This window comes from Lycorma delicatula, chromosome 1 (genome assembly GCF_047948215.1).
Source record: "Lycorma delicatula isolate Av1 chromosome 1, ASM4794821v1, whole genome shotgun sequence".
Classification (NCBI taxonomy): domain Eukaryota; kingdom Metazoa; phylum Arthropoda; class Insecta; order Hemiptera; family Fulgoridae; genus Lycorma; species Lycorma delicatula.
The window spans coordinates 364,886,186-364,903,494 of record NC_134455.1 but is presented as its reverse complement, the minus strand read 5'-3'; the positions used below and the strand labels follow the sequence as shown (position 1 = coordinate 364,903,494).

At 30.2% G+C, this 17,309-nt stretch overlaps 1 protein-coding gene across 5 annotated transcripts in view; it reads right to left on the bottom strand.

The window, feature by feature from the left end:
• Window positions 1-17,309, bottom strand: part of jar (Myosin heavy chain 95F jaguar) — a 355,723-nt gene that overhangs the window by 26,481 nt on the left and 311,933 nt on the right. For all 5 annotated transcript variants that reach the window (XM_075353648.1, XM_075353645.1, XM_075353649.1 and 2 more), the window contains exons 19-21: window positions 16,993-17,213; window positions 14,622-14,712; window positions 7,646-7,785 (exon numbers count right to left, since the gene is read on the bottom strand). In XM_075353648.1, coding sequence (XP_075209763.1) covers window positions 7,646-7,785; window positions 14,622-14,712; window positions 16,993-17,213 — 452 coding nt within the window. The remainder of the gene's footprint in view (window positions 1-7,645; window positions 7,786-14,621; window positions 14,713-16,992; window positions 17,214-17,309) is intronic.

Here is a 17,309-nt window from a genome sequence, read left to right as displayed (position 1 = left end):
ATGCAATCAACTCTATCGAAAATGACATGTTAGAACGAGTTTGGCAAGAGCTAGACTTTCGTGTTGATGTGTGCCATGTCACCAGAGGAGCACATATTGAACATTTATAGATTTTAACAAAAACTGTTTGAGTCCCTGCATCACCACGTACAACATTCATTTAGGTAAGTGAAATACTTTTTTGTACTGAATTTTTGTAACTCCTAAGAACATTACGAAACTCCCTGTATTAACTGACAGACAATAGGTCTCATATTTTATTTATGGTAAGAGATAAGAACCCTATTTTTATTTTATAACGTATTCTGTAATTATAACATATTCTCATTTGATAAAGTAAATCATAAGTTCAAAAAATTACGAGAATATCCTTGAATTTAAGGATATAAAAATTATTACATTGAAATTATGCATACATAACCATTTGTAAGAATATTTTTCTTTCCATAATACTCTTAAATATTTAGAAAAATAAAAAATAATTAATCTTATTACTTCAATGTATTTTACATATTATTGTCATTTTTTTATTGTACATATTTTTATTTTGAGTATTTGGTATTCTACTTTCGTAAATCACATATTTTAATTTATAATAAAAATATTAAAACATTTTTAATATTAATAAATATTTCTATAATAGCATAACACTCAAAAAATTAAGTTTTATATTAATTTATAAATGTACCAAAAATGTACAGGCTCTTTTTAATAAGTAGAAAATGAAACTGTGTGTAGTAAATACCTTGCTGAGATGAATGTCTAAAGCTTTCAACTGAATAAAACATTTATTTTCATTATTATATGTATTATGAGGTCCAACCCAAAAGTTTCCAAAATATAATACCAAACACAATCACATCATTTTCGGAATTTATTTGCCATAGTCACCTTCAAAGTAGTTCCTTGGAAGCTCAGATACCATTCGGCACTTTTACCACAAACATAATGAATCCTGAAAGTGTACAGCAATGCCTAAAATTCCCCTTGAATCTCCTCAATTGTGTCAAATCTTTGCCCGTTCAACTTGATTTTTAATATAGAAAGAGAAAGAAGTTACACAGAACCATCAGGTGGATGAGTAAGTAACATCCACGTTGTTTATTGCTAAAAACTACTGTACAATAAAAGTGATACGTAATATCATATTGTTGTGGTGAAGAACCCAATCACCAATTCTCTGGACATTTCCTTGTAATATTCTTCCTTGTCTTTTTACGATGGCACACAAAATTTTCCGTTACTCATTTAATGAAGCAGTACAAACTCCTTCCTTGTGCATAATGGCATCAGTATCAAAGAAACAGAAACTATCATTAACAGTAGATGTTCGACCATTTTTAAATTGTTTAAAGGTTTGTGTCTGGCCTAAAGTATCATTACCAAATGCTTGCACATTTTGCTTGTACATTTTGTCCATTTCTACCAATGTACATTTTGAGAATTTTTACAGCTGTTTTACCATATTTAAAACTGAATTTCATGCAGATAAATTGTTTTCTCAGATCGATCGTTGCAAAATGGAAATTACAAGGAAACATGACAATCTGAAACTACCTGCCAACAACAGACACATCTACTCAGATCAAAGCCACTAGGTATGTATCGACTCAAGAAGAATGTATTTTGCTACTATTAAAGTGTTCAGTTGGATTAGTATTAGTGTTCGTTCACATGCATAATTCAAGTTTTGGAAACTTTTGGGTAGCAACTTGTATTAATACAATATAGACCTAATAGAACACAAATATTTTTAAATTGTTAGAATTTTGCACAATCAAAAGTGGGCAGCGACACATTTGAAATATTTTAATTACATTACTCAAGAAGGTTCTTGATGGTTATAATGGGTTACAGCTCATGTTATATTGAGTTACACCCAATATTACATACAATGAACAATGAAAACATATATTTGAGTTGTTAATGAAGGATGCAAAATATGTTTTATTAATAATAAGTTCAACATGTTCTGCATCATATTAAATCATAAATGAATTAGAAATGTTGATACATATATATATATCAGAAACACTTTATTAAAAAAAATATTAACATAATACTTGTGATTTAGATGTGTGTAAAATAATGAATTGAAATTTCGTAATTATAACTGAAAAATATTTTTTTTTGTCGGCAGAAATGTGATTTGAGCATTTAAAAAGTTTTTCTTTTAGAAAAGGATTTAAAAAAAAATTAAAAGCATTTCCAAAAATAAGGCATATATACTATATATGTCATATAAAAAAAGAAAAAAACCTATTTTTTGAACTGAGGTACATTCCAAAATGAAAAGGCCCATCTAAAGTTAAACAGATATAAAACCCATCTAGAGTTAAGCAGATATAAAACTTAATTTTTTTTTTAGCCGACTCAAACCATTTTATTTATAAGCCCGGTTTTTAATTAGAAATAGAAAACATTTGAATATTTTTTTTTAATATGAGTAACAGAAAAATTTATTAATAAAATTCAGCTCAATAACCGTCTCCTACACTAAATCTGTTGTTTTAAATATTATCCGTGCTTAAAATCTTCTCTTTATATTTTATTATTTTAGTATTGTTTTGGTTATAGAAGTAAAAGTATCATCTGCATTACAATTAGATGTTTATTGAATTTCTGTACAACAAACTGGAAATGAATTAATAAATAAAATGAGATTAGTATTTTTATACACTTCTAGATGAACTTTACCAGTTAAGATAATAATTAATTGAGTCAAGCTAACTAGACTGAATTAAGCGTAATTCACCTTCTGAAAAATAATGAGACTTATAATTGTAACATTATATAGTATAATAATAAATGCTGACTTAGAAAAACTAAATCGATTCTAAATAAGGTAAAATTTTATTACAAAGGAAATCTGTTGTATAAATTATACAAGTTATTTTACTGTCTGTATTTCAGTGTCATTACATTTTAGAAATTCTTATAAATTATAATATCAAATATATATATATATATATATATATATATATATATATATATATGTGCAGTGTCCTGTAAGTTTCCATACATAAGAAAATAAATGGTTTTTTAGGAAAACCATTTTTATTTATATAATATGCTCTACATAACTACCACTATTTCGAAAACACATTTTGATGCATGTCGTCCACTGTTGAAGAACACGTAACCCCATAGGTTTCCATACATAAGAAAAATAAGCATTTTTTTATGAAGGCCATAGTACATCACATTTTTAAACAGCTGTAGTGCACAGCTGGAGTTATGCTTGTAGCACCCATTAGTGATACCTTCCTTGAGATAATTTATGTTTTGCATTTTTTCCTCATACACCATGGCTTTCATATAAAAATGTTTATTTTTCCTAAATATGGAAACTTATGGGACACTGTATATATATATATATATATATGGAATTTTTTTTATAATATAATAATCCTATTCATGATATATCAACACAAATATCAACTTATTATTTCATGGATATTTTTATTGTAAAAACATTATCTAAAAAATTCATATGAATTAAATAAAATATAAAAAGATCATTTATTAAGAAATAAGAATATTATTATTTAATGATAATTATAAGAAATAATAAACAAATAAAATAATCTTAAAAATGATTATTTATTTATACAGCAACAATCTCTGGATGAAAGGCAGAAATGCCATTTCGCCACAAAGACCATACTCAATAATTAAAAAAAAAAGTCAAAGTAGCTATTCAAATTTTTTTATTTTCTGTAACCAGTCACTTGGTTGGTTTGTTGCACTTCTCAATTCCTTTTATTCTGTGCTAATCTGTTAATTACTATAACATTGTTCCACCCTATAGTTTAATCAATTAATAACTCATATAATTCTTATAAACTCATCTACAAACATTCTGTTCAAATACAAAGGCAAGATTAAAAAGTAAAGGGATTTTTCTAATATGCTGTTGAACAGTTGGTAGTAATTACAGCAATGCATTACTGTTTCTTACATATTTATTGTGTTATGAATTTCTTGATGGTATATTTATTTTTAATGCTTCATAAATTTTTTTAATTTATCTCTGGAAATGATGGTAATATTGATGAATTTCATGCTACAATTAGAATGATCACCACTTAACCACCTGCTGAGGAAGTGGGCATTAGCATAAAATCATGTTATGCAAATTTTAAGTGAAAAGATAACATGCACTGTATCTCTGCAAAACTTATATTGCTTATTTTCTTTTATTTAAAACTTATATTTGCTGACTGATGATCAGAAAGAGAACTGGGTTAACACTTGTCAAGTCCTTGACTATGCAAATATTGATGAAGACCTTTTAAACAATATTGTAACAGGAGATGAGATGGTTTTTTTATATGGAAACCAAGAGTGAATTATCACAATGGGTGTGGTAAAAGATCACTAAAGCTAATAAAAAGCCTGCAGTAGTCAATAAAACAAGAAGGTGATGGTGATCTTTTTGTGACTGAAAGGTTGGTCCATTTTAAAGTTATTCCACACGGTTAGACAGTAAATAAGGAGTTTTAAATGGAAGTTTTATGGCGTTTGAGGGATTCTGTATAGAGAGAAAGGCCTGAGCTGCAGAAAAACCAGAGCTGGGATATCACACTATTACAATGCATCAGTTTATATGTCACATCTTATCTGCAAAACATGAGCTAACCAACTTCAACTGATTAAACCAGTAAAACCAATTTAAAGATTCATTATTTGGAAAAACACAAGACAACTGTTGTGCCTCACACTTGGCCAAAGCAAACATTTTCTCATTTCCCAATGAGAAATGTCCTTGGAAGGATGTCATTTTAAAACTACAAACAAGATTAAGGAAAATATAACACAATAGTTATGTGACACCTCTAAATACTTCTTTATAGAGGGAATCTTTACATACGGCACATTCTACAGACAGTAAGAAATCAAATTTTTAATGTAATTAAGTTTTATTCAGGTGAAATAAAATTAATATTCACTTCTAAGTTGGATGTATAAGATAAGAGATGATTACAAATAAAATTAATAGTTTGTACAATGTACTTTAATATTAATTCATTTACTCCCATTTAATTTTTAAAAAAATTATCTGATTTCCTGAGTGAATGTAAGTTGGTTTCCTCCATTTAAAATAATAAATAGTAAGCTTAATAAATATATACATAAACAATGCAAAGATTTTATACAGCTTTACACAATACTTCTTTATAAATAAATACAAAAATTAAATTACATGTTTTATTCAAAAGAATTATCAATGATAATTGCATGAAAAGTAATAGATTTTCATGAAGATTTCAATAAGTGTTTTAATAACAACAGATGAATTAAAGTTCAGAATTAATTAATAATAAGCTATGGAAATATTTGAATAATGATAAAAGTTGCAACTTAATGCATTCATAATTACATGTATATTTTATGTACATAAAAGTATATAAAATAAAATAAAACTATTTATTTATTTACTTCATCAACAATAGGATGATGTTCTATAATGAATTTTATAGCCTATGAAAAATGCAAAGCCTGACCAGGACTTGGCTCCAGAATTTCCAAATGAAATGCAGAGACAATCATTCCAATATTTATATGTAATATACAATATTATACAGAATGGATGCCTGATAAATTGGTACAGAGACAAGAGATGGTGCTTGTAATACATTGTTGAAGTCATTCTTAGAATTTTCTGCATGTCTGCAGAAGTACAAACCAAATTTAATTCAGATATATTCATAATTCTGTTGTTGGCAGTCCTTTGAGTTCATATAGTATTGTGAATTGTGAAAAGTGGATGAAAGAAAATTTCATGTGGTGATCAAACATTGCATTTTGAAATACAAAATTGCACAGAAACTAAAATCAAGCTGGATATATATTTTAGCAAGGCAGCTCCATTAATTAGAATAATTTACAAGAGATTTGGTTATTTTCAGAGAGGTCATATGAGCACATACAGTGCTGAACAATTCAAATGACCTGTTATAGAGAATATCAAAAAAATCCATAATGTGATGGTAGAAGATAGAAAGCTGAAAGTGTGCAATCACTAAGACAATAAGCATCTCAAATGAATAGATGCATCATCATATTTTACAGTAATATTAACAAATGCAAAAACTTTCCATATGATGGTTGTCATGTTTGTTCATATCTGATCAAAAGAGTGAACTAATAAAAATTTCTAAGAACGGTTTGGAGCTTTTTCAACACAGATGAGATGACTTTTTGTACCATTTCATAACATTTATTGAAACTTGGTACAGCAATACATACTGAAACTGATGAACAGTCAAAACAATAGATTTCAAACATGGAGCTTTTTCAAACAAAGTTAAAACCGATTCACCAGCAGGAAACATGATGGCTACTGTTTTTTGTAATGCTCCTAGCATAATCTTCATTGACTATCTGGAGAAGGGAAAAATGATAATTGGGAAATATATATTTATGCTTTATTATCTAAATGAAGAAATAAAGAAAAAACCTTTGACGATAATGAAAAACATTTGACAAAAAAGCTGTTTCTTTTTCACCAAGGTAATGAAGGCAAAATTTTTGAATTACACTACAAAATTTTTCCACATCCTTTTCTTCCTAGACTTTGCACCTTCAGACTATTGTTGTTTCCAAATATGAATAACTGGCATGCTGAAAAGAGATTTATGTGAAATGATATTAAGTTGCTGAAATATCAGCTTATTTTGAAGATTTTGATAAATCATAATATAAGGATAGGATCAAAAACATTGAGCATCATTGGACTAATTGTATAGACTTGAAAGAATGCTGAGAAGTAAAAAAAGTAATCCTAAAAAAAAATTGTGTCTATTTTTGCATGGACTTATCAAATTAAGTCCATGCAAAAATAGACAATTTTTTTTTAGAATATTTTTATATATATATTCTACTACATTAAAATATTAATTAAAAAAAAAAAATAAAGTAAAAAGAAAATGCACAAGATGACCTACATCAGGAAGAAAATAAAGTTAATAGATAATGCATAAGAGAAAATCAGAATATATTACCTACAAATTAAAACATCTGTAAAAATGAGAAAGAAAAAATATAAACTAGTAGTTAAACTTTAGTGTGAATCAATGTAACATTGATCCTTTGACTAACAGCGCATATAAAAATAAATTCAAACAAGCCTGTAATCAATAAATCAATAACACCTTTACTAAACAGATCAAGAAGAATCAAAGTTTAATAATAAAATGTGCAAAATAAACTTTTTAAATGTGTTTAAACTTTGGCTGACTAGAAATAATTTCTAAAGTTTTATGTGCAACCATAACCCAAAATTTTGCAAACTACAACTGAAAATGAATACTTCCATTTTTAAGGGATTTTTAATTAATAATTAAATAATACAAAATTCATAACTCTAAAATATATTGTTTTGTCACCAAAGCTATGAGCATCTGATTATAACATAATACTGCTGCTGTGTAAACGTATACCTATGGTATGAAGACACAAAACAACACTAATCGATTGCATTTTCCCAGACGTAACAGTGAGAATAAACTAAAAGTAAGTAAAGAACTTTCAGACAATATCAAAATAATAATTTCATATAAGTAGTTGTTTATATTTAAGATCTTGAAAAGAATTAAAATTTATAAGAACAAAAAACGCAATAAATGTTTCTTTTAGATACCTTCTGGTAGGAGGAGACAAGTCTTCAACTTGACCGTTTGTTTCCTGGGCCAATCGTAGTGCTAATTCATGATCACGCCTCTCTTGTTCCAGCTGTTCTCTAAATATAGCATCTTCCTCAGCTTCTTTCTGTAAATGTTCCTTTTAAAGCAAAACGAAATGAAAATTAGATAATAATATTAGTAAGTAAATATGGAAAAAAATATTTACAGTATTATTATTAGATGAAGAATTTTATTCATCTTACTTTAAGAATAAAATAAGTTGAAGAATAAATTTGAAAATAAATAAATAATACTTAATTACAGAATAAAATTTCAGTAACAGATATTCTAAAAATATAACCTTTACATACTATCACATCACAATTTAAATTTGTTATAAGATATTATACCAGTTATGAATCCAAACAGATTTCCTAGAAACAATAATATCTACATATGGTATTTTTGAAAATTTTAAAAATAAATTTATAGAAAATAAATTCAAGAAGTGTAATATGAAAATGTTAAGTCACACAATTATAATTTCTTGCTTCTATTAAAATAACACTGCACTGAATAATAATTTTAATTTGTTTATTGCCACTTGACATGTTTATTAGTAACACTTGACTATTGGATTATCCATTTAAATCGCAGGCCAGTATTTATTTTCTACCTATAAACTATAACATTTTGTCAAATTTTAAAAGATTATAATAATGGTTTGGGAAAAAAATGTCTTTGTATTTTAATGTAAAAGTAAAACAAGGTGTTTTTCTATTTTCAATGAAGTTTATTAAACCAAATATCTGCCATTTTTATTAACCACTTTTGACATTTTTGAAAATCATAATCTCATCAATGTAAAACTTCTGTGTTTACTGCGATTAGTGATTTTCGCAGGTTTTGAAGCCAACTTTACACCATTAACAGAATTCTGTAGAAAAGGAAACAAATGGTAGACTCATGGTACAACATCAGGACTATAAGGTGGATGCATCAAAACTTCCTGGTCAAGCTCTCTCAATTTTTAATATGTCACCAAAGTTGTGTGGGGTCTAGTACTGTGATGATGGAAGAGAATACTTTTCCTAATGATCAATTCTGGCTTTATCTTGAAGTAAATCTTTCCAGCAGTGAAAATCAATCATTTGACTGGGAAGCAGTAGCTCATAGTAAACAATTCTTTTTCAATCCCTCCCACACACACACACACATACCACTAGCACTTTTCCTGGTATCAACCTTGGCTTTGCCATCATTTGTGGAGCTTCACCTTGCTTCGACCATGATCTTTTCCATACTTTATTGCCATATGTGATCCATATTTCATTGCCCATTATGAGCAATCACAGTTCGATTTCTTTTCATTTTAATAATGATTCGCAGATGGAAATTCAATCTGTTAAATTTTTCACTGTTAAATCATGTGGCACTCAAACACTGAGATTATTGTTTTCCAGCCTTCTTAAAATGGGTTGTAACTATTTTATAGTCAATGTTTAGTTTGTTACTGATATCATGGCTACTAATGTGCTGGTCTTGCTAAATTTTTTACATTTTACAGACTTTTTAAGTCACTACTGGGTGACCAAAGCGAGGTACATCATTGAAATTAAAAATTTCAGATTGGAAACACTTTAAAGACCTTTTTGTTGCAAGTACTGATACTGCATCATGTTCATAAATATAAAAAATCTTTTTAGCAGCCTGAGTCGCATTCTTCCCTTTTTTTGTAATAAAATTTACAAATGTATAGAATCTCTTCTTTACTTTCATTCATTTTCAAGACGCAATAACTTTTAAATAAATAGACTAATATAATCACAGCATTTCTAAAAATACTCGGTGATATATCATCTTTCAAAAGCACACAAGTGTTGACAGATTTAATTAATATTACAGTGCTATATGTTCCTAAAGCCATCTATCAGAAGAATATAAAGAAACTTTTTAATATAACAACCACATATATAGCTCAAAAGTTGTGACCTATGAGAAATCAGAGTTGATAAAGCTTGTTTTTTTTACTGATATTAAATATTCAATCAATTTATATTATCTATAAAATAACAAAATCTAAATGTTGACACATAGACTGGAGTGTTAACTTCGTTCGCTACACATAAACCATGAGTTGAATTAATTTTTTTGTGTTCTTTTACGCTTATATAGTATTTCTTTCTTTTTCTTTTTCTAAAATTTATATTTTCATAAATAAAAATAAACCAGATACAAAAAATTAAAAACATGTACATTGTGCCGACAGATGCTGCATAGCACAGGTGTAAAAAAAAATTTTGTGGTGAAGAATTCGATAACTTGTGACACACTACATCGTACATTATGAGTTTCTTTACCAACCCAGGTTTTTTGCATAACAATTGCTATCATTGCTCTCAATTTCCAATCTTTATTCTAACTGGAAAGATTCTATAGAATTAATTATTAGGAATAGGTTTCTTAAGTTTTTTTATTTAGATGTTAAAGCTATTTATGAGGAATAGAATATTTTACATCTTGAGTAGGTAGGAATCCACCTGAATATTCACTAAGTAGTTAATAAATTGATGCATTGTTTCTTAACAGAGGGGGTACATTAATCTGTTTCTTTACACAAAGAAAAGGCAAAGAAAAATGGAAGATGAAAACCGTGAATTCAAAGTGGAGTGGACAGAAAACTTTGCGTTTATCCAAAACTTAAATGGTCTTCTGACCTGTCTTATTTGTCAAGAAAAAATGGCACATAACAAAAAATCTAATTTAGAAAGACACTTTACAATTAAACACGAATCATTTAGTACCAAATATTGGTGATGCAAGGAAGAAAGCAGTCGAGGAACTCCAGAAGAGACAAGAAAGGTCAGCTATTGTTTTTAATCATTGTGGGTGCAATCTTCTAACAATGTTAATATGGCAAGTTTTGTAATTAGTTAGGAGATTGCTCAGAGAGGAAAGCCATACATGGACAGAGACTATATAAAGAGTTGTTTTATAAGTGCATCTGAAGAGCTTTTTCAAGATTTTAAGAATAAAGCAGACATTTAAAAATAATGCGAGAGATACCTTTGTCTGCTGAAACAGTGAAAGATAGAACAGTAAAAATGTCTGGAAACATAACAAACCAACAAATTGAAGATCTCAAATTGGCCTCAACTCTATCAATAGCAGTTGACAAGTCTTGTGTTATAAATGACACAGCGCAAGTTTCTCTTTTTGTGCGATTTATCTCCACTACAGGCCCTAATGATGAACTTTTGGGATTATTGCCACTCCAAGGACAAACGCGTGGAGTAGATATAGCAAATGTTGTAATTGAGTGCTTCGGAAAACATTAAATTCCATTAGAAAAAATTGTCTCAATTTCAACAGACAGCGAAAAGTATGACAGGTGCAAGAAATAGGTTTGTCGCTATTTTGAAAGAAAAAATTAATCACGAGATACTTACTTACCATTGTATTATTCATCAGGAAGCATTATGTGGGCAGACATTTCCTGAAGAAATTTTCAAACTAATGGAATTGGTGATTAAGATTATCCACTCCATTGTAGCTAAAGCTCTTTACCATCGCCAATTTAAAGAATTTCTAACTGAGGTAGAGAATGAGTATGCAGATCTTCTGCTGCATAACAAGGTTCGTTGGTTATCAAGAGAAAACATTTTAAAACGTTTTGCTTCACTGTTTACTGAAATAAAAGCATTTCTTCTTAAGAGTGTTCACTATGCAGAGCTAACGAACGATCTGTAGATCCAGAAATTTTATTTCACTGTGCTTTACTTCTCATCTAAATCAGCTTAATTGTAAGTTACAAGGAAAAGGAAACACAATTTTTTCAATGTTAGAAGAAGTAATTTCATTCGAAAAAAAAAAAAATGTCGCTTTTTGCCGAAGATTTTGAAAGAGAAACTCTAATTCACTTTCCATGCCTATTGAAATAATGTCGAGAAAATAAATCTAATATTGACATTTGCTGTTTCAAAACAACACTGTTAAATATGAAGGAAGCTTGTCTCAGCAGGTTCAAAGGCTTTAGAAACATCAAAGCGATGTTAGCATAAACCTCTGAATGCCACGGTAACAGAAATAAATTTTTTGCCCTTTAATATTGATATTGGCAGCTTTTAAACGCAGTTACTAGATTTAAAAAATAAAGAATTGTGGTGCTCAAAATTCGAGCGTCTTTGTGCCGATTTAGAGCTATTGGAGAAAAATAAATGTGAATTAAGTTTACAGCACAAGTGATCTGCTTTGAAAGATCTGAAGATTGTTGATTTTTAACACCTGGAATAGTGTTCCTGACTCATATGATCAACTGAAGAAACTAGAGTTTGCTGTTTTTTCCTTATTGGGTCTACGTATTTATGCGAACAATCATTTTCAAGCGTGAACTTTATCAAGAGCAAATTAAAAAATCGGCTATTCGATGAGAACTTGGAATCGTGCCTAAAATTAAAAACAACAACATACAAATCTGACTTATCCTTACTTTCCAAGGAAATGCAAGGCCACTGTTCACATTAGTGGAATATTTTTAGTTTTTTTTAAGGATACCTTTTATGTTACTTTACTTGTTATATTTTTAAATAAATATTATCTTTATATAAGTATGATACCAAGTTTAATTTAATGTACCGTTAGTAAACTAAGACATATTTAGCAAAGGAAAGCTCAAGAATATACTTTGATCCTAATTATTTCCATAAAAGTGTCTCTACTAAAGCAAAGCTTAAGTTTAAAAAAAAATGGTTCTTTGAATAAACTTCAATTTTTTATTGTTTATATTTGGCTCTATTGGATGACGAGTTTGCCGACCACTGGGCTATCCAATAAATGAATTTGTGCTAAATTATTAGCCAATAATCTAGCCAAATGGAACCAGTACCTTTGTTTTTTCTCCTCCCTTGAGCAGACTCACAGCTAAGTATATCTCAGTCCAGGGGAGTGTCCTTTAACTGTAACGGGCCTTTCTGCCCATCAGCTGTATCTCTGGCAAGGCAGGTCAGCCCACTGGTTGGATTTTTTTTATTGTGCCCTCAGTGAGGAGACTACAGATTCAGCTAAGTGGGAAATTTTATCCCCACACCGAAGACCAGGTCTTGGTCTTGTCTGTGCCTTTGCCTCAAATGAGAGGTTCCCAAGAGGATCCCCCACCGGGACTCTAGTCTTGACTCTCCCTTAGTGGATGAAGGGGTCTGAAGATCATCATCACAACAGGGAACTGTCATAGCTGTACATGTCTTGTATGGAGTCCCAACTAATCCCGGAGCTGGCACACCAAGGCATACCAGTCCTCACAGCTGAGGCTATCCAATGCCCCCCCTCCGCTAGAAGCCTCTTTTCCGCTCCTCGTTATCCTTAGCTCAAAACACCATCCAGGAAAAGAGGCTGAACGCATACCTACAAGTTGTAGAAGCAATTATGTGAGTCAGTAAGGATGCAGGTGTCAAGTCGGGAATCGCTGCACAAACCCTACGTTCCTCCCATTCAGGGCACTGAAACAAAATGTGTTCAACAGTATCGTACATCGTACTCTGTACAGAACATACAGTTGGGGTTGTCACACCTCCCTATATGGTATAGATAGCTTCCAAAGTTTTCATGGCCTGTGAACATTTGTGTAGTGTAGTAGTCGAGGTCACCAAACTTTCTTAAACACCACAGTTGCAGATCCGGTATCAGGATCCTTGTCTAGGCTGCTGTCTCCCCAGCCAGGCATTTTGCCAGACATTATAGGTCACATTTCAAACCAAGTCAGCCGAGATTCCAACATACCTGCCTGTCCTCTCCTTACTTAACCACTAGCTCAATGGGTGGGACACCAGCTAACACGCAGGCAGCATCATATGATGTGTTTCTATACGCTGCAATGATTCCCAGTAGCAATTGTCTGTGCAGGCTCTGAAATCTAGTGAGCTTTTTTTTTAATTTATAATGTCACTTGTTAGACATAGTAAGCAAAGTGATGAAAGCAAGCAATTTCCCAATTATTTTCCTTACTTTTTGAACTAAACATTTTGCTTCACTAAGCACATTGAAAATAAAGGTAATTCAGCCCTACAAATCATACCATAGTTTTGTTGACCACTGGTTATGTAGCCCGTAATTTTTAATTTGAGCCCCAAACCAGAGCAGTATATAGAATGATGGATGTAACAGTAAACATGACGACCCTCTGTTTCGATGCTTGAGGTGCCATCTGGCTCGAGAGGAGTCATTTTAGGGCAGCAAGTGTGTTCTCTGTTCGCTCGCAGACCGTGATGATGTGGTTGCTGAATCTACACGACTGGTCAATAGTCACCTCGAGATATCAGACAGTGGGTTTGGATGGCATCAGATATCCTCCAATGCGCAGGTCTATCCGGCCCACCTTCAACTGACCAGCTAGAATGATACATTCACTCTTTTGTGGTGATAAACGTTATCCGTGAACTGTTAACCATATCTGTGTACTAGTAAGGGCCTTGTTGCCTCAGTCCTGGAGGTCCTGCTCGGTCTTGTCACCAATGAGGACAGACAAGTCAACAGCATAAGCAATCACCTCTGACTGTTATGGAAGGTGAATATTGAGAACTCCATTGAACACTATGTTCCAGAGAAGGAGGCCAAGCACAGACCCCTGCGGGACCCCCCCCCCCCCCCCCCCCCCCGACAATCAAACGCATAGGTTCCCTTGCTGTGTCTCAACAGAGACCCATCTCTCTCGAAAATAATCCCAAATCTGCTGTAATAGATAGAAACTGACTCCTTTCCATCGCATAGTATGCATAGTATGAAGAATGGTGTCTCATGGGACCGAACCAAAAGCATTGCAGACATTCAATAAAATTAGCATTGGCAGTCGTTGCCAGTATCTAATGTTATTTAGCGTCACTGTTAAATAAACAATTTAATAAATTGACCTGTTTAGAAAAATATATTATTAGAAAAACATTAAATTATAAAGGAATACAATAAACAATTTTTCCCAGAGTTTCTTAATTGAAATAATACCTGAAGAGCAGCTGCTGTTCTGTTATCTTCAATTTCTTGACGCTTTCTTTCTTCTTCTTCCCTCCTTCTATTCTCTTCAATTTCAATTTTTCTACAAACAGAAAGTTGAATTAAATTACTTAATGAAACTACACAGAGGAATAAGATTTTCTTTAAAAGAAAAATGAAATTATATTTAAAAAAATACTATTATTGTTTTAATAAAACTATTGGGCTCATTAATTTTTATAAATAGAGAATTTATAAAAGTTACATTACATTTAAAAATAATTAGACTAACAAATTTATAGTTGGTAAGTAAATAATAATAAAATTACTCTATAATAAAATAACAATTTTACAAATAAAATATGAGTACATAATATTATTTTATTGAAATCAATCTTTTTAAGATTCATATTATTCCTCTGCACTATTAAACATTTTAGATTCTACTAACATAAACCACCTTGTACAGATTATTAACATATATCTTACCTTAATTTTATCATGGACCACCATGATAACTTTTGCAGGATTCCGCATCCACAGTCATGATTGAATACATTTTATTAAATTGCACATTAAATAATAAAAATATTAAAAAATGAACAATATACCATGTTACTAAAATAAATTTTAGTAATATTTAGTAATCTAATAAAATGAATTCAATATGTCTGAGGATGTGGGATCCTGCAATCATCCTGATCATCTATCATGATAAAATTAAGGTAAGATACGTCTTATCCCAATATTCTGTATAGAATTTAAAATGTTATACACATGTAGTATATCAACAATTTAACATTAAAATTTTTAAAAAATCATTAGATTTGAATAAAATAGAATGAGAAAAAACAAATTTCAAATATATTGTTTAATTACACACTAAGTAGATGGGTTTCCTTTGCACTTTTAAAAATAATACTGCTTGCTCCAATGAATAAGGAAACTATGTTATCATTTTGAAAACATCTTCTGGAAGCATATTTTAAAATAATCCATTTAACAAGGTAATCATTATTTTTTTTTTTTTTTTTATATATTAATACCAACTTAAAATTATACTATTATAAAGTAAGGAAATCCTTAAATAAATAAATAGTTAAACATAGAAAAATGAAATTTATAATAAATGTACTTAAAACAATCTATTTTTTAGTATGAGGCCACCATAACTCAACCACCAACCAGGGTGCCCCTTAGAGAAGTAACTAAAAAAATTTAAATAGAAAGGGTAGGTTTTAAAACATCATTTTAAAGTATATTAAATTTTTTTCGCATAAAAACCTCTGTACTACAACAACGCTAACTAAAATGGGGCCACTTAATCATCTCAAGGCTAATTTCAAAAGTAGTTTACAGTGATCCCCAAGTATTAGTCTCGTAACAAAAAATAGATCGTTTTGAGGTAGAAACATTAGCTAAATTTTATTTGTTTTATTAGTATTTGACTGTTGATTAGTTATATAGGAAGGGCTAAAAAACCATTTTGAAATTAACTATGATAAACATTAAATAACAGCCAATTTTACTGTGAGTCTCTTATCACTGAGTGAGCTGTTTTTGAACTGAATGATTTGAATCAATTGAATAAATAATATTATACAAATAATAGAATTAAATTTACATTAAATAAAATAAAACTAAATAAATTAAAAATATTCCTACTTAATGAAAATTTCTATTTAATAATAATGGGTTTCCCATGGGGACTGCATGTTAGGCTAGAGCAGCGAGATGATGCGACTGCCTTATGCAAGGCTAGACTAAATATCATCATCATCATCAACTGGTAACAAACAGGGTGCCCTTAGAACACTAATTTGGAAGGTGCAATGTGGTGCTCTTGTAACATCTCTCCAAACAAATCGTCTGATTTTCAAAATTCAAAAAAGATATTTGTTAGTAGGTAGAAGGCTAACTTTTGCATGCATCGATCTAACAGATTACAGTTATTAGGAAATAATGTTATATCTTCACAACCAATCTTCTGATTTTCAAAATTCAAACGGGGATATTTCCTAGTATAATACGAAATCATAATGGAACCAAACTAGAGCAAAAAGAGCAATGTTTTTTTGGTTTTTTTTTGGCAGTGCGGTTTTTAATATTTATGTCTTGTTGTTAGTGTTGTCATACCTGTAAGTTAATTTTAAACCCAAATTTTTGTCTTTCAGTGCTCTTCAAAATGATTTCATAATCCTACCATTTACATTTAAAATTTTTGAGTTGTGGTGCTTGGGATGTGGGTAGTCTCATACCAAAAATGTATCTTTTTAAGGTGGGATAATCTGCTAAATTTAATTTTTTGTATGTTTAAAAATTAAATAGTTATTTAAGGTTTCCTATATTTTATTGATACCTGTGTGTACAGATAAGGACTTACTTTCTTCTAATTTCTTCATCTTCTTTCTTTTTCTTTTCTTCTTCTTCTTTCCTTCTTTTCTCATTTTCCATTTCTAATTGAATTTTTCTTAACCTTTCTTGCTCATCAGCACTTTTTTGATTCTGCAATTTTTTCTGAAGCGTTCCCATCTGGCTATTTGCTTTGTTCATAAGTTGAGTATAAAGATCATTTACCTCCTCTGATTTTATATTAGGATTCATCTGAATGAGAAAAAAGATAGTCAGTGAAAAATTAATCCTGTTACTTTTTACACGGTTACTTAAGTAATGGCATTCATTAGTTACATATTCATTATA